The 25,235-nt window shown below is 36.5% G+C and overlaps 1 protein-coding gene across 4 annotated transcripts in view; it reads right to left on the bottom strand.

The window, feature by feature from the left end:
* Positions 1-25,235, bottom strand: part of NAA35 (N-alpha-acetyltransferase 35, NatC auxiliary subunit) — a 92,033-nt gene that overhangs the window by 63,232 nt on the left and 3,566 nt on the right. For all 4 annotated transcript variants that reach the window (XM_039219800.1, XM_039219799.1, XM_039219797.1 and 1 more), the window contains exons 3-6: positions 17,238-17,271; positions 12,956-13,070; positions 11,566-11,640; positions 10,817-10,984 (exon numbers count right to left, since the gene is read on the bottom strand). In XM_039219800.1, the coding sequence (XP_039075731.1) occupies positions 10,817-10,984; positions 11,566-11,640; positions 12,956-13,070; positions 17,238-17,271 (392 nt within the window). The remainder of the gene's footprint in view (positions 1-10,816; positions 10,985-11,565; positions 11,641-12,955; positions 13,071-17,237; positions 17,272-25,235) is intronic.

The raw sequence follows: 25,235 nt of genomic DNA on the forward strand, positions 1-25,235 counted from the left end.
GCCCAATACAGGGCTCAAACTCCATGATCATGACCTGAGCCAAAGGCAGATGCTTAACCAACTGAGCCACGCACGAACCCCAAACCAGAACTTTTATAGTTTATTTTTGTATCAGAAATACGTTTGGCTACAAATAAGAGAAAAATCCAACTACAGTGACTAAAGTAATACATACTTATATCATGCCAAATAATAGGAATATCAGAAGTAATCTTTTAGCTCCAACATCCTAAGCTGAGACCGTCTTAGATTTTCATGTTTACAAAATGAGGCAGGACCTACCTCCAAACATCATATCCATGTTGAAAGAAAATGACAGAATGGGTGGACCATACATGCATTCATTATTCAAACTGGCACACTACTGAGAGTAAAAGGAGATGCTGTTAATAACTACACCAGGATAAAAGATGCCAAGTAAGACTGTTCCAGGCAAGCCAGTAACAGACTGTAATAGACGAATGTGCTAAGAAGGGCAGAGAAAAAAACTGAAGTCTGTATGGGCAAATCAGGAGAGTGGGATCCAAGCCTAAAGATAAATAGACTTTCCCCTAAATAGGTAAGGAGAAAAGACAAAAGAGCCAGAAGGAATGTACTGTGTATAAGCATGGGATAATGGAAGAGAATAGTATACTCAGAAGCAGCTCAACAACAATATGCCACAGACAGAAGAAAGATGAGTAATAAATACACAATGAAGTGACAGCTCACACCGTAAGAGTGATCCTCAAGAAGACAAGAGATGACAAGTGCTGGTGAGGATGGGGAGAAAAGGGATCCCTGTGCACTATTGGTGGGATTGTAAACTATGGAGAACAGTATGGCAGTTCCTCAAAAAAAAAAAAAAAAAAAAAAAAAAAAAAAAAAAAAAAAAAAAAAAACCTCTGGCTTTATAGCCAAAAGAATGGAAATCAAGACCTTGAGCAGATATTTTTACATCCACGTTTGTAGTAGTATTACTCACAATAGTCAANAAAAAAAAAAAAAAAAAAAAAAAAAAAAAAAAAAAAAAAAAAAAAAAAAAAAAAAAAAAAAAAAGACCTTCCCTATGATCCAACAATCCCCATTCAAGGTATATATCAAAAGGAAATGAAAGCAGGTAACAGAGACCTGTGCAGCTCCCAGTTACTGCAGCATTATTCACAACAGCCAAGACATGAAAATAACCTAAGTGTCCACCAATGCATGAATGGATAAAGATGTGATATGTATGTATGTATGTATATATGTATACACAATAGAATACTATTCAGCCATAGGAAAAAAGGAAATTCTGCCATTTGCAACAACACAGATAGACCTGGAGGATACCATGTTAGGTGAATAAGTCAGACAGAGAAACACAAATACTATACGTTATCTGTTATGGTGGAATCTAAGAAAACCAAAATTATAAAAGCTAGTAAAATGGTGAGTAAAAGAGAATAAAATGGTGGTTACCAGGGTCTGAAGGGTGAGGGAATGGGAGATGATTAGGGTACATACTTGCAACTAGTCAGTAAATAAGTCCTGGACCTAATACACAGGACAGATTACAAACAACAAAACTCTATTATAAACATTAAGCCTGCTATGAGTCTAGATTTTAACTCTTACCAGCACTAGCAGAAATGATCATTATGTGATGCAAAAGGTCTGAGCTATGGCTACCATGGCAATTATAAAGCAATATAAATGCACCATATCAATACACAGTACACCTTAAATGTCCACAACGTTGTATGTCAAATATAACTCAATAAAACAAAAACAAAAAAGATGAATAATAAAGTTAGGGCTGGCTCATGAACAGTGTTACTCTAAGGGTTTTTTTACTTTTATCATGTAGGCAGCAGAAATGGTGAACTTCTGGTTAAATGCAGCTTAAAATCATACTAACAATGACACTAAAGCAATTAAAAGTTTGAGTCCCAAAGGATAAAGAGAATGGAGAACAAGAGACAAAATACACAGGACAATTTCTGGAAGATGCAAAGTAATGGACAAAAAGTAGTTACTTTTTGACTTATATGAGTGGAAAAAAGCTAAACCGATGCCACTTGGAAAGCAAAGACAAAGAAAGCTTTCAAGAATTCAGAGCTCCTGGGTGGCTCAGTTGGTTGAGTGTCTGACTCTGGCTCAGGTCACGATCTCACAGTTCGTGACTTCAAGTCCCGCATCAAGCTTGCTGTTGTCAGAGCAGAGCCTCCTTGGGATCCTCTGTCTCCCACTTTGTTCCTCCCTGCTTGCGCAGGGGCTCTATTTTTTTCTCTCAAAAATAAACATTAAAAAAATGAATTAGAAGTATCAGACACCTTTGAAGGCTGAGGTGTGGCACTGGAAGAAGCTGATGTTTAAGGAAGGAGCTTAGTCTCCCTCCCACCCTCACCCTACACAGCAAAGCAATATATGCCTGTCATTAAGGTGCGTAACACCCAGCAGCACCTGCCACAATGCCTGGCACGTGTTAATTAAATAAATAGATAGTGTCAGTCAAGGATAGACAAACTATTTCTTACAAAGCCAGATAATATACATTTTATGCTTTGAAGGCCAAGTGGTAAAATGGAGAATATTATGTAGGTACTTATATAACTATTTAAAACACAGAAACCATTCTTAGCTCAAGAGCCATAAAAAACAAAGGCAACAGGGTAGGTGGGCCTGCAGGCTGTAGTCTGACAGCCTTCGGTTCACAGGACTTCCTGAGGGTTTGTGTGTGGGGTATGAGAGAAAGAAGAATCAAAGATGACTTCAAGATTTCTGTTCTACACAACTGGGAGAACGGAGCTCCATTTGCTGAGACTGAGACTACAGAAGGAGGACGTCAGGAGGCAAGGGAGAAATCAGCAGCTCCATTTGGAAATGTGAAGTCTGAGACAGACATCCAAGTGGAGAATATAGAACAGGCAGTAAGCACATAGAAGTGTGAGATTTAGGGGAAGTCTAAAGTCTAGGCTGAGGACACAAACTTAGGCTTCATTAGTAGAGACAGAATATAAGACTATGAAACGGCACGAGATCATCAGGGGAGTGAGTACAGACAGGGGAATAAGGACGGGGCCTGAGCCACCCCAGTATTTAGACTGTGCTGTCCAATATAGCCATCACACAGCCAATTAAGTAGCAAGTGCTTCAAATGTGGATGGTTCAAACTGAGATGTGCTATGAGTGTAACATACATACCACACCTGGAGTACTTGGTACAAAAAAATGCAATTTCATGTCTCATTAATGTTTTCTAAATGATTATATATATTGGAATATATACTGGACTAATGAAATGTTACAAAAATCAATTTCACCCATTGGCTACTAGAACATTTTAAATAATGTATATATATGGCTTGTATTCTGTATCTATTGGACAGTGCTGGCCTAGAGAATGAGACGGCAAACAAGAATAACCAGTGAGGCAGGAAACAAGGGAAAAAGAGCATCTTAAAAGCCAAGAAAATAATTTGTTTCAAGGATGGACTCCATGTCAAAAATCTGATGGCCAGTCAAGTTTAAGACCAAACATTAACCAATGGGCTTGGCAACACTGAGGTCTTAGGTGACAATGACAATGAAGCTTTGGTGAAATAGCATTCAAAGCCTGACTCAAGACGATTCAAGAGCGAATAGACATACCTCTTAAGAAGTCTGGCTGAAAAGAACTGAGATATGAGGCAGAAGCTAAAGTTATGCCAAAAAATGGCATTTTTAAGACTGAGGAAGATAAGGCATGTTTGAGTGCTGATGGGAACGATCCAGTAGAGGGGCAAATTCACTATGCAAAGGACAGAGGACAGAATTGCTAGAGCACTATTTTTGAATATAAGACAGGGTACGGGATCTAATACACAAGCAGAAGGGATCAACCTTAGAAGGTTCATCTGGATAGAAGGGCATATGCACAGGTAGGTAAGAAGATTACTTCCATTTATTTAGTGCAGCAGGAAGGTAGATTTGCTTCAAGTGAGTAAAAGTATTGGAAGCCTGAGGAGAGGAAGAGTGAACGAACTAGGGAAATGTAAGACTGCTAAGGAGCACTCATGGCCTACTTGAAGTTAGTGGTGACGACCTGAAAGTAGGCCCAATCAGTGTGAATGCATTTTTCTCCAGTTACGCTGCGATGTGCAAGTGTAAAGGCACAGTAGACAGATGGTTGGATTTAACTAGAATTGAGGTACAATAAGGCAGGGGAGGAAGGGGGCTGAAAGTGTAGGCAAGGGACTTACTGCAAGGAAAGAAGATGGTATTTAGAATCAGAAAAAAGGACACAATGGGAAGTGAGAGGAATAAAAGCAATATGATAAACTGGAGTCCAAGTAGAGGTGAACTGTAGGAGTCAGAACGCAAGCAACCCAGAAACAGAGGAGGGAGTGTGAGAATAGGATGCTTCAAACTGAGATCAATAAAGGGTTGGAATGAAAAAATAAAATAAAATAAAGGGTTGGAATGACCAAGTTTAAGGTATAGTCATTAGAAAGAAAACTCCTAAAAGTTCCAAAGAGAAAACATGGGTCACCTATAAAGGATCAGGATGACGACACTGAAATTAAGAGTTAGTGGAATAAGGCCTTCAAAATTCAGAGGAAAATTACTTACCAACCAAGAAATCTATTACAACCAAATTTTCAATCAAGTGTGAGGGTAAGGAAGACATTTTCAGGCATGCAAGTTCTCAAAGAACAATTCCCTCTCAGTCTCCCCGTGAAACTGGAAATGCTGTACCAACCAAAATAATACAGAAAAAGAATAAATCTAACTAGAAATCTAACAAAGAGAGGGAAATGAAATTCCCAGGAGAATGGTGAAGAAAAACCTGGAATCCCAGCTGTGCAGCGGACCTAGAAGGGAACTGATCCAGCCTGAAGCTAGAGAATAAAGGAGCTAAAGAGGACAATTTCAAAAATATAAGATCATCTGTTTCCTAATGATGGGAGGGGGAGAACCAGAAAACTAAAAACACAGAAAACTAGGCAAACCAAAAACGAAAGGCAGTTATCACTTCAAGAAAAACAAAAATTTGTATGAAAAGGGAAACATACGCTTACACCACTTTGGCTCATCTGTCATGAGTATTTATACAATCACAGTAATGTTCATGTTGAATAATGGTTTAACCAAACACTGAATTCCTATTTGGGATACAGGAGAAAATAATATGTGAATGCTAGTTATATGCTAAAAATGTGTTGGCATATCAGCTAAAAATTGTTAATATCAAGGGGAGTCTGCATGGCTCAATCAGTCAAGCTTCCTTCCGGCTTAGGCCATGATCTCAGGTTTCTGAGTTTGACCCTCACATTGGGCTCTCTGCTGTCAGCCCAGAGCCCACTTTGGATCCTCTGTCCCCAACTCTCTCTACCCTTCCCCACTCATGTGTGTGTTCTCTCACTCTCTCAAAAATAATCACTTAAAACTGTTATCCAAAATTAGAATATAAGCCTATTATCCAGAAACATGGAATTAAAAAGCAGCAAAAAGCTAAAAAGAATTTAATACTATTATGGAATGAGTAAGGAAAAAACAGACAACTATAATCTTTCATTATGCATGCTGTGGGGTACTTGATTTTGCATAATATGTACAAGTATTTTTTTTTTAATTTTTAATGTTTTTTTTTTTTTGAGAGAGAGAACATGAATAGGAGAAGAGTAGAGAACAGAGAGAGAGAGAGAGAGAGAGAGAGAGAGAGAACACTGAAGCGGACTCCAGGGTCTGAGCTGTCAGCACAGAATCTGATGCAGGGCTTGAATTCATGAACCATGAGATTATGACCTGAGCCAAAGTCGGACACTTAACCAACTAAGCCACCCAGGTGCCCTTGTACTTTTATTAAAACACACACAGCAGGAAAAATTTTCAAAGAGCAAAACCAGACATGACCAGATTACCTGCTTTTAAGAGGGTAATTAGTGGTCAAGTGGAAAGTGGCCTAGAGGGAAAGGCTAGGCCAGAAGGAAGAGTACAGACACTCTCAAAAGGAATCTAAACCTGAAGCTGAGAAAGGCTTAAACTAAAGCAGGAACAATGAAAGAGAAGGAAAAGCAGTGCCCAGATTCAAGACACTTGAAAGGTAAAAATGAAAGAGATCAATCAGATAACCCTGTAGATACAACTTTACAAGACGCAGAATGCAAGAGGACCAGTGGTGCGATGGGGGAACTATGGTTGCCATTTTGTACGTGTCTGGAAGGATACTAAGGATATTAAGAAAGACATATCTTTAAGTAACTGAAATGTCTCCAGTTCAAGAGTTAAAACAAAGCAGAGACATCTTGAGAGCAAAACATACCAGCACCTAGAACTTCAGAAGCAGCATCTCAAACAAATGACTGGTTTATTACAGTTCATTCTTACTTGTTCATTACTAGGTCTCTTAAGAACTTCCACTAGGCAATCAATTCTTTTCCTAAGTTAAAAACAAGACAAACCTATCTGGCAAATCTGAAAAGTTTACAGAAACAAGAAAACACAGGGGCACTTGGGTGGTTCAGTCGGTTAAGCATCTGACTCTTGATTTCATTCTCTAGGTCATGATCTCATGGTCATGAGATACAGCCCACCTCAGGCTCTGTGCTAAGAATGGACTCTGCTTGGAATTCTCTCTTTCTCTGCCCCTCCCCGGCACTCTCTCAAAATAAAAACATTTAAAAAAAAAAAAAAGGAAAGAGAAAAACATAGCCTCTCCAGCCCAGGAGATTTTATCTATATTTCTTCCCAGATTTCTGTTAATTTTACATAGTTGCTTATATTATGTGCTGCTTTCCTAACTCTTTAAAAGTGTATGCTCTCCCATGATTTTAAACACTGTTTTCACTATCACTATGTATAATAAATTATGTGTAATAAATTATCCATAATTTACTTTGAGCATAACCTTAATGGTGGCATTCTGGTTAATGCCAACTTTCACTATTGAAAACTTATTAAAGTATTGAGCATAAAGTGTCCATGTTTCTAATCATTTGAAGCTGAGTTCCAGAGATGAATTAACTAGTTTCACCTGTGCTAATGCAGGGAGTAACCTCTATAATAAAACCCAAAATGACAACTTACTGTATCCTTACCAATACTGGTCTCATTTATAAATATATTTAGATGAAAAATGATCCAGTTATTTTTTATTTTAATTGTATTTCTCGGATTACATTAAGACTCAATCTTAAAAATGTAATGAAAATTTATTACCTTCCTCCAAGAGTGAGTTGTTTATTTTACTGCCCATTTATTCATCTGGGCTTCAGTGTTATGCTTTATTTGAATGAGAGTCTAATAAAGAGTTACTTTGTTATTTTTGTTACCCAGATTTTTCTAAAACAATTTTTATCAGCTTTTTCCTATTCTTTTAGGATTTCTCCTATTTTTAAGACCTTCATCCAGATAAAATGCAGAATTTCAATAATTACTTACATTACAAAAAAATTATTTTCAGTTTTTAAAAAATGTTTTAGTTTGTCTTAAAATAAATGAAAATAGGGGGACCTAGGTGGCTTAGTCAGTTAAGCATCCAACTCTTGATTTTGGTTCAGGTCATGATCTCACAGTTTGTGGGTTTGAGCCCCACACTGGGTTCCTTGCTGACAGCGTGGAGCCTACTTGGGATTCTCTCTCTCTCTATCCCTTCCCCACCTGTACTCTCTCTTCCTCTCAAAATAAAAAACTTAAAAAAAAAAAAGCCTCCAGTTATTTTATGAAGATTTAACTACCTCCCATTTTAAAAACAGAAAATAAAAGTAACCTATATACTTTTCTACATCCTACTTATTTTACTTTATTTTGGAGAGCTAATCTTACATGTATACGTAAACCTACCTCCTCCTTTGTAAAGGGTGCACAATACTCAACTGCATGAAGGTAGCATCACTTAACAAGTCTCCTATTGATGGACATCAAGATAGTTCTAGACCTCAGTTACTACAAACGAAACTACAATTAATGTCCCTGTATATAAGTCTTTGTGCACAGCATAGATCTATTTGTAGAATAAATTTCTAAAAGTGAAACTGCTGAGATAAGTCATATATATTTTAACTTATATTACCAATTGCTCTTTAAAACAGTTGTGTGAATTTACAATACCATAAAAATGAATGAGACTTGCTTACACTGGAAACCTGAGCTCTTACTAGTAAATGTGGAGGGCATGCTAGACTTAGAAAATCATCACTTTACAGTGAAGATTAATCCAAACAAGCATTGATGGATGCTTAATCTTGGGGAAAGGTTTTTTTTTTTAATGTTTATTTTTGAGAGAGAGACAGACAGACACAGAATGCAAGTGAGAGAGGGTCAGAGAGAATGGGGGCGGACACAGAATCCGAAGCAGGCTCCAGGCTCTGAGCTGTCAGCACAGAGGCCGAAGCAGGGCTTGAACTCAAACTATGAGATCATAACCTAAGCCAAAGTTGACCACTTAGCTGACGGAGCGACCCAAGCACCTGGAAAGGTTTTAATGAGTAGGATATTTCCATGTTCTTAAAGAGTTTCCCTACAGATTGCTTATTATATGCCAGGGTAAAAACTAACCATACAGTAATAGGAAAACACCTTGGAACAAAATAACATCACCACTGCAGGGGGCAAATGGACACTGTATGCCTCAGCTGTGACACCAGAAGGAAGACACAGTATCACTTTTGTTGTATTCCAGCCAGGATTGCATAATCTAAATGCAATCATAAGGAAAAATACACAAACCCCAAGTGAGGAACATTCCATGAAAAAAGGCAAATCGGGACAGGCCTATGCTCTCCAAAATTATCAACGGTATGGAGACAAAGAAAGGCTGTGGATTAAAGGACTAAAGAGATATGCAACTAAATGCAAGACACAATCCTAGACTGGATCTCGTACTGTAGGGTAAAAATGCTAAAGATAATGCTGGGTCACCTGACAGGAACAGAATATGGAGAGTGGACTGTTATTACAGATTCACTGAGGTTGACAACTATGCTATAGCTGTTTGAAAGTACTTCTTTCTTAGGAGATGCACACTGCGTCGTGTTTGCGAGGAGAAGGTCATAATGTATGCAACTTAGTCTCCAACAGTTCAGGAAAAAACATACATACATCAACATGTACATCCATATGTGACAGAGAAATTGAAAAACTAATTCATTAATTACATTAGTTAATGAATTGGGATAATTCACTAATAGCAACTGAATCAAGGTAAGAGATATAGAGTGTTCTTTGTGCTGTTACTATAACTTCCGATAATTTGAAATTATTTTCTGACTTTTTGGCAATATTTTTACACTTAAAATAGTTCATCGATCTGCAATTTATTTTGATGTTGTTACAGACTGAATGTTTGTCCCCCTACAAAATTCCAGTTATGTCCTAACACCCAATGTGATGGTATTTGGAGGTGGGGCCTTTGGGAGATGATCAGGCCATGAGAACAGAGCCCTATGAATACGACCAGTGCCCTTATAAAAGAGATCCCAGAGATCTCCCTCACACCTTCTGTCATGTGAGAACATAGTGCAACCAGAAGGCAGGCCCTCACCAGACACCGAAGCTGCGGGTGCTTTGTGTGGACGTCTTAGCCTCCAGAAATATGAGAAATAAAGTTCTGTTCTTATAGCAACCCAACAGATTAAGGCAGATATAAAATGATGATAAGTTAATTCTCAAGGGTGCTAATCAACTGTCCTAGTACTATTTGTTAAATGAATCATTTCTCTGCCCTAGGGCTAGGATTTTTGATGTCCTATTGGGCGTTCATTGAGAACGTAAGTATTTAATAATTTGTGTGTATCTTCTTTTTAACTTAATCTTTTTAAATTTTTCACTCAAATGGATAAGACATTCCATGATAACCACAGCAATTAAAATAGGTAGCTAAATAACAACTAAGTGTATAAAAAGTAGACAGTATTTTGTAGAGAACTCACAAGCCATATATTCAAATGTGAAAAATTAGCTATATAATTATTATCACATATGTAAATTTAGAAAAACTATACATACTATACAGTGAACCACTGTAGGAGACTAAAATATTATTTTTGTATTAGTAACAGTGTTAAAAGAAAACATAAGTTTCAACAAAAGGAAGAATTAAAAAATAATTACTTACCAATAATTGTTAATGCTATTGCATTTCCCCTTAAAATTTCTCATAAGGAGAAAAAACCTTTCCATGTCTAAAAATTTTATTAATACACTTCCTAAAGGCAAGGTACTTATTTATAAACTGGAAGAAAATATTTATACTCCAAAATATTTTTCATATATTTGTTTTCCTTAGCTCCTTATTATCCAAAAACTGAAAGTACAGCACTTCTATGTTATAATTTTTAAGAGACTTGAGGCTGTCTTCTATTGCCTTTGTGAATCCACATAACATCCAGGGCAAAGTATTCTCTCTGCACATAATGGATACTCAATGAATAGTACTGACAGATGAAACATACTAAGATGAAAGTTCTCTCTTAGAACTGGATTATTTCAGCCAACATATCTATAAATAGCATAGCATCAGTTCTAAAAACTGTTTTTAACTACATATACCAATAAAAACATGTATCATATAATCATTTAAATACATCACAATAAATAAAGTGGTCAATGAGCTTCAGGAATTCTTTTTTGTCTTTTAAATTTTAACATTTATTCATTTTTGAGAGTGAGAAGAGACAGAGCATGAGTGGGGGAGGGGTAGAGAGAGAAGAAGACACAGACTGTGAAGCAAGCTCCAGGCTCTCTGCTGCCAGCACAGAGCCCAATGCGGGGCTCAAACTCATGGACTGTAAGATCATGACCCGAGCTGAAGTTGGACGCTTAACTGACTAAACCACCCAGGCACCCCAGGAATTCTTATATTACAAAATCTTACCTCTTCAAAAACAGCAGCTTTATTTACTTTTTCCCTTGCAATGTCACAGATTTTCAGGATTCCCAGAGCAAAAGCTTTCATGGCAGGATCTTCTATAAAGTCTGGATTATGAATGTAAAGGCACGTGAATACGGTCTGTGCCAAGGAATGGCCTTCTAACCAGGTTATCTATAAAGAAGTAAAAGAATGTGTATGTTTAAGATGACAAAGAAGGTCTGCAATGTCTAAACAGATCCAACAGTCAAGGACTAGAGAGCCACAGACCCCATAAGATATATAATTAACCACAGGATTCCAAAGATGATTAAAAGGAAGGTAAGAAGAGACAGAAGAATTACAATTCACTTCCACTGACTATAGTTTTTCAAGAATCATACACAATAAATATGATTAGCTATCTCAGGGAAGCATTCTTACATATAATTCAGTTTGCAATATATTTGGAGATTAATGAAATTAGAATGCTGCCTTATATAGAATCCAAAAGCAATCAATTCCACAGTAGAGTCAATAAAAATCCATTATGTAAGGAATTCACAATTTTAGAACTAACCAGGTCCTTAGCCACTCATTTAACTCTTCTTGTTCATCCTTACTACTACTAACCTAGTCAAGCATTACACCTCCCCTAGATTACTACAAGAAACTGCACAGTGGTTTTCCTGCCTCACTTCTCTAATTCCCAACCAGAAGGAACTTTCTAGGAAGTCACAGTTTTTAGATTAACCAAGTGTTATTTTAACTCTTACCAAACAGCAAAAACAAGTATCCATTATCCCTATCAATTCAGGTAAGGTGAGGTCTTTAATTTTAATGGTGCCATCCTAAAAGAGGAGGAGAAATATGACATATAAGCAGAAGTTTTTATAAATTTATAGTTTCTATGTCTAGTAGCATTCTGGCCTCCAAAAACAAAATATTTAAAAAATAACAATTTTAGAACTGTATCATCATCTGATAAAAAAAAATAAGATACCAAATTAACTGTGTTCTTGAAATATATCTTAAATAGATCTTCAATACAAAAAAATCAAAGCCTCTTAATTTGAAATATAATAAAGGCCTTTGTAAAGAAACAAAAAGTTAAACAAGTATTTAAAAAACAGTTCACATATTAGTTTTAAGCATTAATAAATATGAATCATTTTAATGGATCGAAATACTTAAAATGAGAAAAGTAAACATTTTTTTAAATTTTTTTTAATGTTTTATTTATTTCTAGGAGAGAGAGAGAGAGACATCGTGAGCAGGGGAGGGTCAGAGAGAGAGGGAGACACAGACTCTGAAATAGGCTCCAGGCTCTGAGCTGGCAGTCAGCACAGAGCCTGACGGCGGGGCTCGAACCCACGAACCGTGAGATCATGACCTAAGCGAAAGTCGGATGCTTAACCGACTAAGCCACCCAGGCGCCCCGAAAAGTAAACATTTTTAAAAACCCTTCCCTTGGGGTGCCTGGGTGGCTCAGAAGGTTAAGCATCCAACTTTGGCCTAGGTCATGATCTCATGGTTCATGAGTTTGAGCCCCGTGTCTGGCTCTGTGCTGACAGCTCAGAGCCTGGAGCCTGCTTCAGATTCTGTGTGTGTCTCTCTCTCTGCCCCTCCCCTATGTGTGCTCTCTCTTTCAAAAATAAAATAAAAACATTAAAAAAAAATTTTAAACCCTTCCCTTAAGGTGATTAATTATACTACTTGTAAATTTTATTTAAATATCCATTTATTTAGCAAATATTTCTTCATAAAATATGCAAAATTGCAAAATTAAACTCTGTGGCAACTGTGAACAAATTTCTAAGTCAATCATCACAGAGTGAATGTCAAATACACAACCACAAGCATTCTGCTTAATATATTAATACATAAAACTTAATCCTTTAACCAACTATCTTGGTATTTGAATATATACTAAGATGCTTTAAAAAATTAGTAAACACACACAAATTTAGAGCAAGCTTATAATAAAGACCTTTGAACAATTTACCGACTTCAAAAGAAAAAGATAACTAAAGCTATAACTAATTTTTGCTTATATACCTGAGATAGTTTTAAAAAATTATATTTTAATATGCCAAGTTTGATGGTCACTGTTTTAACATGTGAAATAACAAATGATAAAAACACAAAAAGCACAATGGTATTTACCTTGATAGCTTGTTCAAAATTGAGAACTTTTCGATTAACTTGGTTTCCAATCATGCCAGCATCCATCTTGGGATCCATCATTTCAATGGCAGACATGGCTTCAAAAAGCCCAAATCTACAAATAAAAAAATTGACCCCACAAATTGTTTTTGAACCAGTAAGTTTACTCAGATTCCCTCAATGATATAATAATTATAGTACTTTAAACAAAGACAGTGTTCCATGTATTTAATCTTCCCTATTTGCTAACACTTCTATTTCAGTTAAATAATCTCCCTCTGAGGCATCTGAGTGCTCAGTCAGTTAAATATCTGGCTCAGGTCATAATCTCAGGGTTGCAAGATCAAGCCCTGCTGTTGGGCTCTGCACTAGGCATGGAGCCTGCTTAGTATTCTCTCTCCTCCCCTCCCCTGCCACCTCCCCTCCCGCTGCCCATTTCTGGTTTATGCTTATGTGTACTCTCTCTCCAAAAAAATAAAAAATTAAAAAAATTAAATAATCGTCCTTTAACATAAAAATTCTCCCATGTATTGGTCACTCAAATTATTTTGCATACACTGTGTGGGCAAAAAGAAAACAAAAGATATTTTTTGTGCTTCCTTCAAAAAGGATGCACATTACAAATTTTGGAAAAAAGATCAACTGATCTATAATGGATTTCACTTTGCCTTCTTTAAATGATTTTCTCCACTTAATATTTAGAAAGTTGTGTTGAAGTAATCATTACCAAATGTAACTTTTAGATTTATTTTCTTTATATCTTGAATAATGGGAATAATGTAGTACATTACCATCTACAATGCCCAAAGTTCTGGCAATAACAGAATGAAAAATAATCCAGGAGTCGTGTTACCTTGGGTCTGGCTTATTAGCCATATAAACAGATAGCTGTGGTACACTGTGGACTAGTTAGTGAGTATATCATTAACAGATATGCCTCAAAAAATGGGACAGGAACAAGAAAAGCTTAAAAGTCTGATAGATGATCAAGCTACTGACTTCACATTTTGCTTAGTCTAAGCTATCAGACTACCAGGAAAATAAAGACATTACCTTGTTATAACACATCATTTCCTCTCAGAAAAGCAACAAGACATCAAAACCAGCTTTAAGGAGACAGACTCTTCCCTGCAATCCCTCAAATCTCTTAATGCTTCAAGATAATCTGACAGGATGAGCATGATATTATCGAAAACAACTCTAATCTATGCTAATCAAAACCCAAATAGCATTTTTCAAGAAGCTTGCCAAGCCAAAACAGAAAATATGCAAAATTGGAAGAGAATTCTTTCAACAAAAACAATATTCTCCAAATATCAAAGATACTATAAGAAATAATAATTACAGGGGCGCCTGGGTGGCTCAGTCAGTTAAGTGTCCGACTTCGGCTCAGGTCATGGTCTCACAGTTCGTGGGTTCGAGCCCCATGTTGGGCTCTGTGCTGACAGCTAGCTCAGAGCCTGCAGCCTGTTTTGATTCTGTATCTCCCTCTCTCTGACCTTCCCCTGTTCACACACTCTCTCAAAAATAAATAAAATTTTAAAAAAATTTTTAAAAAGATATAATGATTACAAACATTCTAGAATACACAGATCAACAGAAAACAGTCTAAATCCACATTTCTGTAGGAATTCTTTATGATAAAGGTAGAATTTCAAAATAATGAAAAATAGTGGATTTACCAATAGTGAGAAAAGTGGCTAACCACCTGGAAAAAGTGAAATCTTTTGATTCACACAATTTTGAAAAGTAAACCCAGGCAGATTTAAGTTCTAAACCTAAAACAAGCAAACAAGCAAAAGATTTAAATAATTTACAGAACTATAAAAGGAGAAGTTGAAATTTATATGCAATGATAATAAACTGTAGTTAAAACATAATAATTATCTAGTAGGAATATTTTTAATATATGTAATTTTTAAAAAGTTGTTATCCAGAATACAACTAACTCATATAATAAGGCAAGTAGTCCAAAGAAAAAGAGGCAAAGGACATGAATCGACAATTCACAAAAGAAAAAAATATTTATATTTATAATAAAAGGAAAAAGTTGCTCAAAATCAAATGCAATCAGGCAATGCAAAACAAAACAATGCGGAATTTCTTTGGCCGTTCAGAAAGCTTAAAAAATATACCTAGTTTACTCTCATATACTGTTGGTATATGAGTGTAGGTTAATACAGACTTTTATTTAGGAAAGTTTGGGTGAACCTATTAAAATCCAGTCATTTGATTTCTAGGCTTCCATCTTATAAATTATTTGCACATGTATATAAAGAACTTTATATAAATTAAATGTCTTCAATTTTCCCATGTTACCAATCTCATGTTCCCATGATGCAATCTAAATGTCTGTCAACAGGGATACTGCAGAATAAATTATGGTAGAGCCACTTTGTAAAATACAAAGCAACAGTTAAAATGAACAAGGTAGAGCTTATATACTAACATGGAAAGATCTCCGAGATATACTGAATGGGAAAGGAATTTTCAAAATAATACATACTATAGACAAGCATTTGTAATCAATTATTTTTATAGATTTTACTCATATATGTATTTTATAGGTCCAGAAGGACATGCAACAATCTCATAATAGTGATTATCTCTGGGCAAAGAGTAAGCATGTGGGGTGCAGGGTGGAGGCAGTATAACAGGAAGGTTTTGCTCATTTCTGATATTTGAATTCGTTTAAAACAGAATATCCATTACTTACAAGAAAACTAATAAAAACAAGTTTTTAATGGCACAACTAAAACTCTACACCAGTGAGGTATTTGCCTAATTAGTAAAAGCTCTATAGAAACTACAGTAGCATTAAATTAGGATTTCTTCATTCATTCAACAAATGCTGAGCACCAAATATATGCTAGACAGGGGTCTAGGTTCAAGTGAGCAAAACAAATTTGCCTGACTAGATTCCAGTGGAAGGAAACAGACAATAAAGAGGTTACATATATGTTAGAAGATTGTACAATAGGAAGAAAATACAAGACAGCTAAGAGAAAAATTACGAGAATATAACGTTAATAGGAGGTCAGGGGATGCTGCTGGCAATCATGTTTCCTGGGTGAAGCCTAAAACCTTGGGGAAATACTTGGTCCCTCCTCAGGTCTCTTCTCTCAAATCTTGTTCTACATTTAGGAGCCACACTCTTTCCTGCATTTGTTTTTGGTATGGCTTCATTATATCTTTCCCAGAACTGCCTATAGCACCAAAACGATGACCCTGAGTGGTTCTTAGTGTGGTTGGTCCCTGAATCAGCACATCACCCTCACCTGGGAAATTGTTAGAAATTTAACTTCTTTTCTTTTTTTTTCCAATCTGTATACCTTTTATTTCTTTTTTTTTTTAAACATTTTTAATGTTTGTTTATGTATTTATTTATTTACCTTTAGTATTTTTTTAAATTTTTTACAAATAGTTTATTGTCAACTTGGTTTCCATATAACACCCAGTGCTCATCCCCACAAGTGCCCTCCTCCATGCACATCTCCCCCCTCCCCCCCCCCACCAGTCCTCAGTTTGTTCTCAGTATTCAAGAGTCTTTCATGGTTTGCCTCTCCCTCTCCCCCACTATTTCCCCCATTCTTCTCCCCCTTGGTCCTCCATTAAGTTCCTCCTAATCCTCCTATAAGTGCAATCATATGGTATTTGTCTTTCTCTGCTAGAAATTTAACTTCTGCGAGGTCTCACACCAGACCTAAAAAAGGAACTCTGGGGGTTGGGCCCAGCAATGCATGTTTTAAAAATCCCTTGATGACTCTGATTCACACTCGTTTGAGAAAAATTAAATTTTAGGGTCTACCCCCGCTCCCCAAACGTCCAATCTTGGTTGGCCATTAACTAATTTAACATTTCACATTCCTAACTTTGAAATTGAGCCTGGCCATAGCAGTGTGGGAACTGAGGTTATCTATGGGAGTATAAATAGAATCAAGCATCTTCCTTTTTTTAACCTTTCCAGGGATTCTCCCAGCCAGCCAGTAAATCATTCATCTTTGGTCATTAACCTGTACCTTTTCCTCAAGAAATTTCATATCCTATATATCTAACTCTTACGGAAATGACCAAAATTCATAGTTTTACTGGGTACAACTATTTTGTATCATAACTAAGGTCAGCTGCCCCCAAACAGCTCACAAGGTTAAAAATAGATTTATAATTCATTTTATTTTTAAAGCTTTGAAACGTAATATTACCCAGGCCTCAAGGAATACTACTGCACACAAGAAAAAGCAGAATATTATACTACACTATTTCATATAACACAAATACTTACAGCTTATCATGAAGTAGTTCTCCCAACTTTAATTCTAAAAGAAACAAACAGAAAATACCTTTGAATAACACCATCTTTATAACTTTTGATTCTAAGAAAAAAATGAAACAGTTTTGTTTGAAAAATGGGCTTGCATTACTTTAAATTTCATTTTCTAAGAAATTATTTGTACTCAGTTACTAATATAATGCCTTCTACACAATGAATATTTAATCCTTATAAATTGAACTTTTAAGAATTAGCAAGCAACCCACCACAGGCCACAAAAATCCAATCAGAATTACCAACCTCATTGTAAAATATCACTAGTAAATTTCACCCAAGTATGCTTTTTCGTAGATCTGACTTGTTTTTTAATTTTCTTAAACCACTTGGGATCATAATCTAACCTCTTTTTGTCCCAGTGTCAAAGTGTCACTGCTACTTTTTAAAGTTACATTTTACTTGGGGGCACTTCAGTCAGTTGAGCGTCTGACATCAGCTCCAGTCATGATCTCATGGGTCAGTAATCAAGCCCCACATCGGGTGCGTACTGTCAGCCTGTTAGTGCAGAGCCTGCTTCGGATCCTCTGTCCCTCTCTCTTTGCCCCTTCCCTGCTTGCACTCTCCCAAAAATAAAGATTAAAAAAAATTAAAAAATAAATAAAATTCCATTTTATTTAAATGTAGAAAACACCTGAGTAAACAGCTAATCAAAACAGTACTCATCCTCTATAAAGCAGTTCTCAATGTTGGCTACACATTGGTATCAACTCTGGAGCTTGGGTAAATGGCAGCATCCAAGCAGTACCCTAAACCAATTAAATTCTAGGGGTGGGGTCTCTGCAATGGTTTTAAACCACTACAGGTAATTCCAATGTGCAGGGAAGGGGAGAACTACTACTGTAACATTTTAAGTAACTTAAATATTGATGGTCAAATCTGGGGTAAGATGCAAAGCCCCAGTTTTCAGAATTGTATCTCTCCTAGTGATCTTAAGTTAAATAACATTCATTTTTAACAGTTCCAGGTACCAAAACAGATAAATCAATGAGAAGCATATCAAGAACTACAATATAGCATGACAGAACTTAACAGCCGTTCTCACAGATGGTCTGGGAATGCAGGTGTCTGTGATATTAAAATTACTTTCACAGTAATACTAAAACATTGTCTTTTTCAGTATATTGACATCTGCACTGGTGATGCAAAAGCAATGGCATAAAGGGAAAAACAAAAAAGCAATGAGAGCTACACTGCATTAGCTTCACCGTAAATTAAGACAAGTGGCCCCAAGCTAGTGTATTCTTTACCTCCATGCACCTGCAGTTAAAAATGACAAAAAATTTTTAAATTTCACTTAAGTCCTTGATGAAGCAGTAAAATTATTAATCTCAGGGCTTGAACCAGGGTGTAGCAAGTGAAGCATCATCTGTGTGAAATTTAAGCAGGCACTCACTTCTCACTTTCAGGTAGTGAGTTCTTTTTTTCAGTTTGTTTATTTTGAGACAGAAGGAGGGAGAGCATAAGCAGGCAGAGAGAGAGGGAGAGACAGAGAATCCCAAGCAAGCTCCATGCTGTTAACACATAGCCCGAGGCGGGGCCCAAACTCACAAACCATAAGATCATGACCTGAGCTGAAATCAAGAGTTGGACTGACTGAACCACCCAGGCGCCCATCAGGTAGTGAATTCTTAAGTTTTCCACTCTAGGTGCCTAACTTCATCCTCATGCTGGCCCGGATTTATCTGATCAAGTCTCAATCTTTGAGTACACCTTTTAAATATTCTATTTGACAAAACAGGAAGTATAAACAAACACATCTGCTGCATATCAAAGTAAGATGTTATTGTAAGGCAAAGCACTTGCACAGTTATAATGGAACACCATTTTTACTTGAAAGAACAAGTGACAAACTATACTTATTCAAATTTGAGAACATGCCATTTTCTTGAAAAGGAGTTTGTTGCTTTAAGAAAAACAACTGAAACTGTGTGTTGCCAATGATAAAATTCGAGCTTGTAAGCAAAACCTGAAATTTAGGGAAACATATCTGCCACTGTGAACCTGATAGCTTCCTAATATTAAAAAGGACTTTTCTGATAATAGTAGTAATATTAACAAATGTGCTTCTCGGTATTATATGTCGGTATTTAGAAGATCTACTTAAATCAATGAACCAATATTTTCCAAATGGAAACACGTGTTCCAAAATTAAGCATGGATAAAAGATCCATTCAAAGTTCAAGGCAGACCAATGGATTTTAATAACAGAGAGAAGGGAAAGTCCCCTGATAGAGATCTTCAGATTCCATATCACAACTAATCTTTAAGAAACTACCACCTGTTGTCAAGTTTTGTTGTACTGTAATATCAAAGAAGAATATCCACAATTATCTGAAAAGGTTCCTCTGTTTTTCAACTATATATCAGGTGAGGCCAGACTGATTATCTCATATACTTCCAACAAATACAGACACAGATAAGGAATTCAGATGCCCTCTATTATGCTGACATTAAAGAGATTTTTCAAAAGTATAAAACAACTCTAGTTATTCTGTTGTGAAAAATAATTTTATTTTTCATCAAAAAATATGTTAACATGCAATGAGTTTGTAACTGTTTTTAAATCAATTGATAATTATTTTTAAAATTTCTGTTTTAAATTTTAATACAGTAAACATCTGTACCTATATATGTTAACACACAATCTTTGAGGGTAAAGGTGTAATTTTTAAGAGTACAATGCAGTCCCAGGATCAGAAAATTTGAGAATTGCAGTAATAATTTATAAATACTTATGGTAGATTTAGGTACCAAATATCTTCACCAAACTTAAAAACACTCCACAGACCATAAAGCAAGTCGCTCTGTGCTTGGTTTCCTTATCTGTAAAATGAACTGCTGAACTAGCTGACTCTCATATGGTCCCGCAGAACACCAGTAATCAGATCACAGTAAACTGTAGGCAGGAAACTTGAAAATTTACTGAACAGAGCAGAGTGCAAGCACTTTTACTGCATGATCAACAACTGGACACAGAATCATTCATGATCTACAGCACTACAGACCTGAGAAGTTTGAGTCTTATCCAACTACACAGTTCTCAAAAAATTTAGCGAGAACGATATTTTACATTTATCATTAGCAGTCAGAGCAATGACATCATAACACTTCATGTAGTCTCTGGAAAATTCCATGGTACTAATAAGAGAACAAGAGACAAAAAGGCAAGATAACATCTTAGTACTACCACAGAACTTGTTTTGATCTCGCATACTGTGGAAAATGTTCTTGATGATCCCAGGGATCACAGACACACCAAACCACTGAACTAAGTTAACACAATGATTTAAAAAAAAAAAAAGTAGTTACTTCTACTTTTTAAGCTAAGGCCTTAAGTAGGTGCAGTAGTACATAGCTTAAACCACTCCAAGCAAAGGAAAAAATTAAATGTGAGAAAAATTGATGATTCAAATTTTTTTCACTACCTTGACAACTGACGTTTTCTTTTATCCTTACTCTCATATAAAGCACGAATGGATGTGTTGTGAGAGAAAATTTAACTCAACTTTGTGGGTCACAGAATTTCCTAACATTTTACTGAGGACATCATTTTGCCTTGGAAATGAACAATGAATCATAACTTGTGGTGGAGTTTGGGTATGCAGCTGGTGAAGCATATGCTCATTCTGACGAAACATTATCTTGCAGGAGAAAAACATGCACCTATGTGACAAGGCAAATACATGTATGTTATCATCTTGTAAATGAGCAGATCATGTGTAAACTGATGTTAAAGATCTTTGAATACATTTCTATTCATAACATTATAAATGATGGTTAAGTTCCCAATTAGGACGCTTATGAATACTCTACTGAATCTATGATATAGCCAAATTCCAATACCACTGTAATAATGATATTTAAACAAAACAACTGAGGCTTACCACTGGGTAAAGGTGGCCAACTGAACACATGCAACTACCTTTAATCGCCTCCAAGAATCTCATTAAAACAACCAAAGGAAGTTTGTGTGTGTGTGTTTTAAGAAAGGTATACACTCCAAAGAAGAGAAACAGATGCAGAAATAGTACAATTATACAAATTGGAAACAAAAAGACAAGTAGTTTCTTAGCAAAACCAACATGACTTACCATTTGCCTCTAAAAGTACAGATAAACAGAGGCTGAAACATAGAACTGAGCAGCCAGCTCTCTCCTAATGTACAGGCCCCTCCCTTACCCTCCTCCACTCGCCAATACTGAAGACCTTCTGTGAAGAGGGGGAAAATGTTTCCAGGGACATAAGGCTACTAAAGGCCAGGATACAGCACTAGAAAGAGGGGGCATTAAGTGAGAATGTGAAAACCCCAGATCTCTTCCCTCAATTATCTGTTAAATCTCAGTCAGTCAAGTCAGAGCTTCAACTTCAAGGCAAGCGATTAGACAAATTTTCTCTACTAAATAAAATCTTTCCAAGAAGAAAGAGCTTATATCAGAGGTTCTCCAACACAAAAGCCAAGTCAGATCAACAGATGGTGATAATCCACGTCAGTAAGTCCCACTCAACAATTTAGGGCTTCCCATTGGCTTTTTGGTCTCCCACCCTTAAGACAACAAAGAATTCTTAGGTAACTGAAGTAATCCACAAATATGAAAGCTATAAAGGAAACAAACTTAAAAAAAAAAAAGGCAAGTTGGCAGAAAGACACTATGTAGATAGAAAAGTCAAAAGAACTATTATCCTTAGAGATAAAACAGCGCAACACTGAAACAAAACCAGGACATTTTACTTAAAAAAAAAAAAAAAAAAAAAAAGGTGGGGGGAAGATGGAGAGGAGGAACTGTTCAGAGAAAAGGAATCTTAAAAACATTACAGCAGAAAAGGAAAAATCAGTAGGTTTGGAAGATGAGAGTCAGTCCATTCAGGCTGCTACAACAAAAAATACTATAAAATGGGCAGCTATAAACAACAAACATTCATTTCTCACAGTTCAAGAGGCTGGGAAGTCCAAGATCCAAGGCAGCAGCAAATATCTGGTGAGGGTCCACTTGCTAGATGGCCATCTTTCTATGGTAGCCTCATAGAGAGAGGGAGTCACAGACTGAAACAGGCTCCAGGCTCTGAGCTGGCAGTCAGCACAGAGCCCGACGCAGGGCTCGAACCCACGAACCACAGGATCATGACCTCAGCGAAAGTCGGATGCTTAACCGACTAAGCCACCCAGGCGCCCCTCTATGGTAACCTCAAATAGTAGAGGGGACTACACCCATTCACATGGACTCCACTCTCATGATCTAAGCACCTCCCAAAGAAAGGTTCAGTATCCAAAAAACAGACACTCTCTAAGGAGAATACAAAATACAATAATAATAATAGGAATAATAAATAAAGAAGAAAGAGAATAATTAAAGAAAGTTTTTAAGAACTGAAGGATCAGACAAGGTCAGAGTACCCCAGAGTCATCAACCAGGCAAGCCACTGTGAGAGGTCTGTATAAGAGGTCAAACAGAAGTTTCTAAAAGGTTACATAGGAAAGCTCAGGTATCAGAATGCCATCAAACTACTAAACAGCAACGTCAGAACAAAAACATCAATTGGTCATGCCCTCAAAAATTTTAAAGGTATGTAGACACACTATATTATCAATAAAGTGGGAGGATAAAACAAAAAAATTTTCAGACACCCAGAGCCTCAAAAACTTGTATCTCCCATGCATTTTACTCAGGAGGAGAATAAAGATGTCTATTCTATATCAAAGTAAGAAACCCCAGGCTGATGATCTCAGGATCACACTATGTACAAAGTTTCAGACTGGAGCAGTAAGGGGCTCAAGGAGAAATTTATCCAAAGAGATGAAAACAATATGATGTCTGAGGTGTATGACTGTCTTAAGGAGATTTAGACAAGTGAAGAAATCTAAGGGAGAATTAATGAGAACTACAAAGATTCTGAATAAAAGTTTTTTATATAAAACAGAACTGTGCAGGAAGGAAAAATAAGAGCTTTACTCTTTGAATCCACTATAGGTAATATTTGCTCATTCATAGCATAGCTATAACTAACTATATGGATAGAAGTAACTATATAACTATTGGGAGTGCAAGGAATCAAAAAATACCAACAGAAGCATGCTATCTAGAATTATGAATTCTGGAATAACCAGCTCAAAGAGGGAAAGTGGTGACTTCTGAGGACACCTCTTCTGTTAACCAAAACTCCCAACATAAAGGAGGATACACAGTCCCCACCTGATTAAGGAGAAAATCTGATAAGGTGCATTCAACAATGCAGAAGAGCCCTCAAAATGTATCAATGGTCCCACTCTCTTCCCACCATTTGCTCTGTGAATGCTAGTTGTTAGAGGTATTAAGACATCCAGTATCCACATGTTCCTTTCCTGAAGAACCCAGGGTCAGAAAGGGTAAATGATAGTTGAACATTCTTGAAAGTTATCTAAATAGAGTGAACTATGCAGCACTACAGACATTTTGTGCAAAATAATTACTTCTTTGTGGGGTCTACCCTGTGCAGCATCCTTGGTGCGTACCCACTAGACACCAGTAGCAGCCCACCCCCCACCGTGACAACCAAAAACGTTGCAAGACACTGGCAAGTGTTCTTTGAGGGGCAAAATCGCCCCTGGTGGAGAACTGCTGATCTAAAGTGACCCACAATTCTGACTGACCAGTGACTGACCAGCGCTGTCCAGTCCCCCATGCCTTACCACTGAAAACATTCTTGATAAGATGGAATAAGGAAAACATAACTTTCACTTCCAAAACAAAATCACTTTAAAAAAAGTATTTTACAAGGTGCCCAGATCTTTCACCAAGACAATTTCCATCCATCTTTTTTATCTTTGAATAAAGTGCTAAGAAACAGCAAATTCCTAGAACAATATTATTCACAAATTGGGGTTTATGAATTCAGCAGGGGAGGAGTCTATATTTTTTCTAAGACAATTGTTAAATGCTAAGCAATCAGTTCATTGACAATTTTTTTAAAAGATTATAAAAGCATACTGCAAGCCAATTGGATAATAACATTATAATCCAGTATTGCTACAATTTCAGTGCTCAATCTTGTGTTCATTATTAAGCTAGTTTCAGGCAATCACCCAAAAAGATAGCATTTAATGTAAAGCAGGGGTTCTAAAACTTCTGAAGTAGGAGATCCAGATACTCTCTTATTTGAAGAAACATGACTTTAACATATTCATTCATTCATTCTTAAAACTAAATATTAGGACCTACAAATGTTCTGAGTGAGAAGACAATATAGAAAGGAAGAGAAATAAGAAGCTTAAGAATCCTAGGTTTTGAAACAGGGAGGTGAAATCCATAAAAGGAGCTTTCTGAAAGTACTGGGCAAGAGTTGAAGAAAGTGGATAGGAGAGAGGCCTTAAACAATGGGGCCTGTGAGAAAAACAAAGGAGGAATGAATGAAGCCATCAAAGACATAAGGAGATGAGATGATAGGATGGGCCCATGTCCTCTGGACTAAAGCTCAAAAAGAATGGAAGTAATGATAACCAACCTTGGATTACCTCTAGGTTCTGGACACCTGATGGGGTCATCATCCTAGAAGTTGTTGGCTATCTACAGAGTGTGTGGAAGAAGGGAATCTGGTAGGTGAAAGAAGGAGCAATGTACATTTTATGATCTTTTGTGTTTAAGCGAAATTTCTAAGTTGTGGGTTTGTACTTCAGAAAGCACCCAACTTTAGACAACCAAATGAAATATGAAGATCCAAAGCTTTTTATAGGAGGCAATGAGATGGTTTGCATTAGCCAGTTTCCTGGAGAAGCAAAGCTCAGAGGTATTATTTAGATGAATGTTATGTATCAAGCAAAATAACAGTAATGGCACCATATATTCAAAATAATTTCGGGGGGAAAATAGCCAAGGGCCTCAATGTCAGATACAGGAAATGTGAAGGGAATGCATGCCATCTACCTAACAGGGTTGATAAAAGAAGTGATGAAAGTTACAATTTGATCCAGAGGAGTCTGGT

Source organism: Hyaena hyaena, unplaced genomic scaffold, assembly GCF_003009895.1.
Source record: "Hyaena hyaena isolate Hyena2069 unplaced genomic scaffold, ASM300989v1 scaffold_841, whole genome shotgun sequence".
NCBI lineage: Eukaryota > Metazoa > Chordata > Mammalia > Carnivora > Hyaenidae > Hyaena > Hyaena hyaena.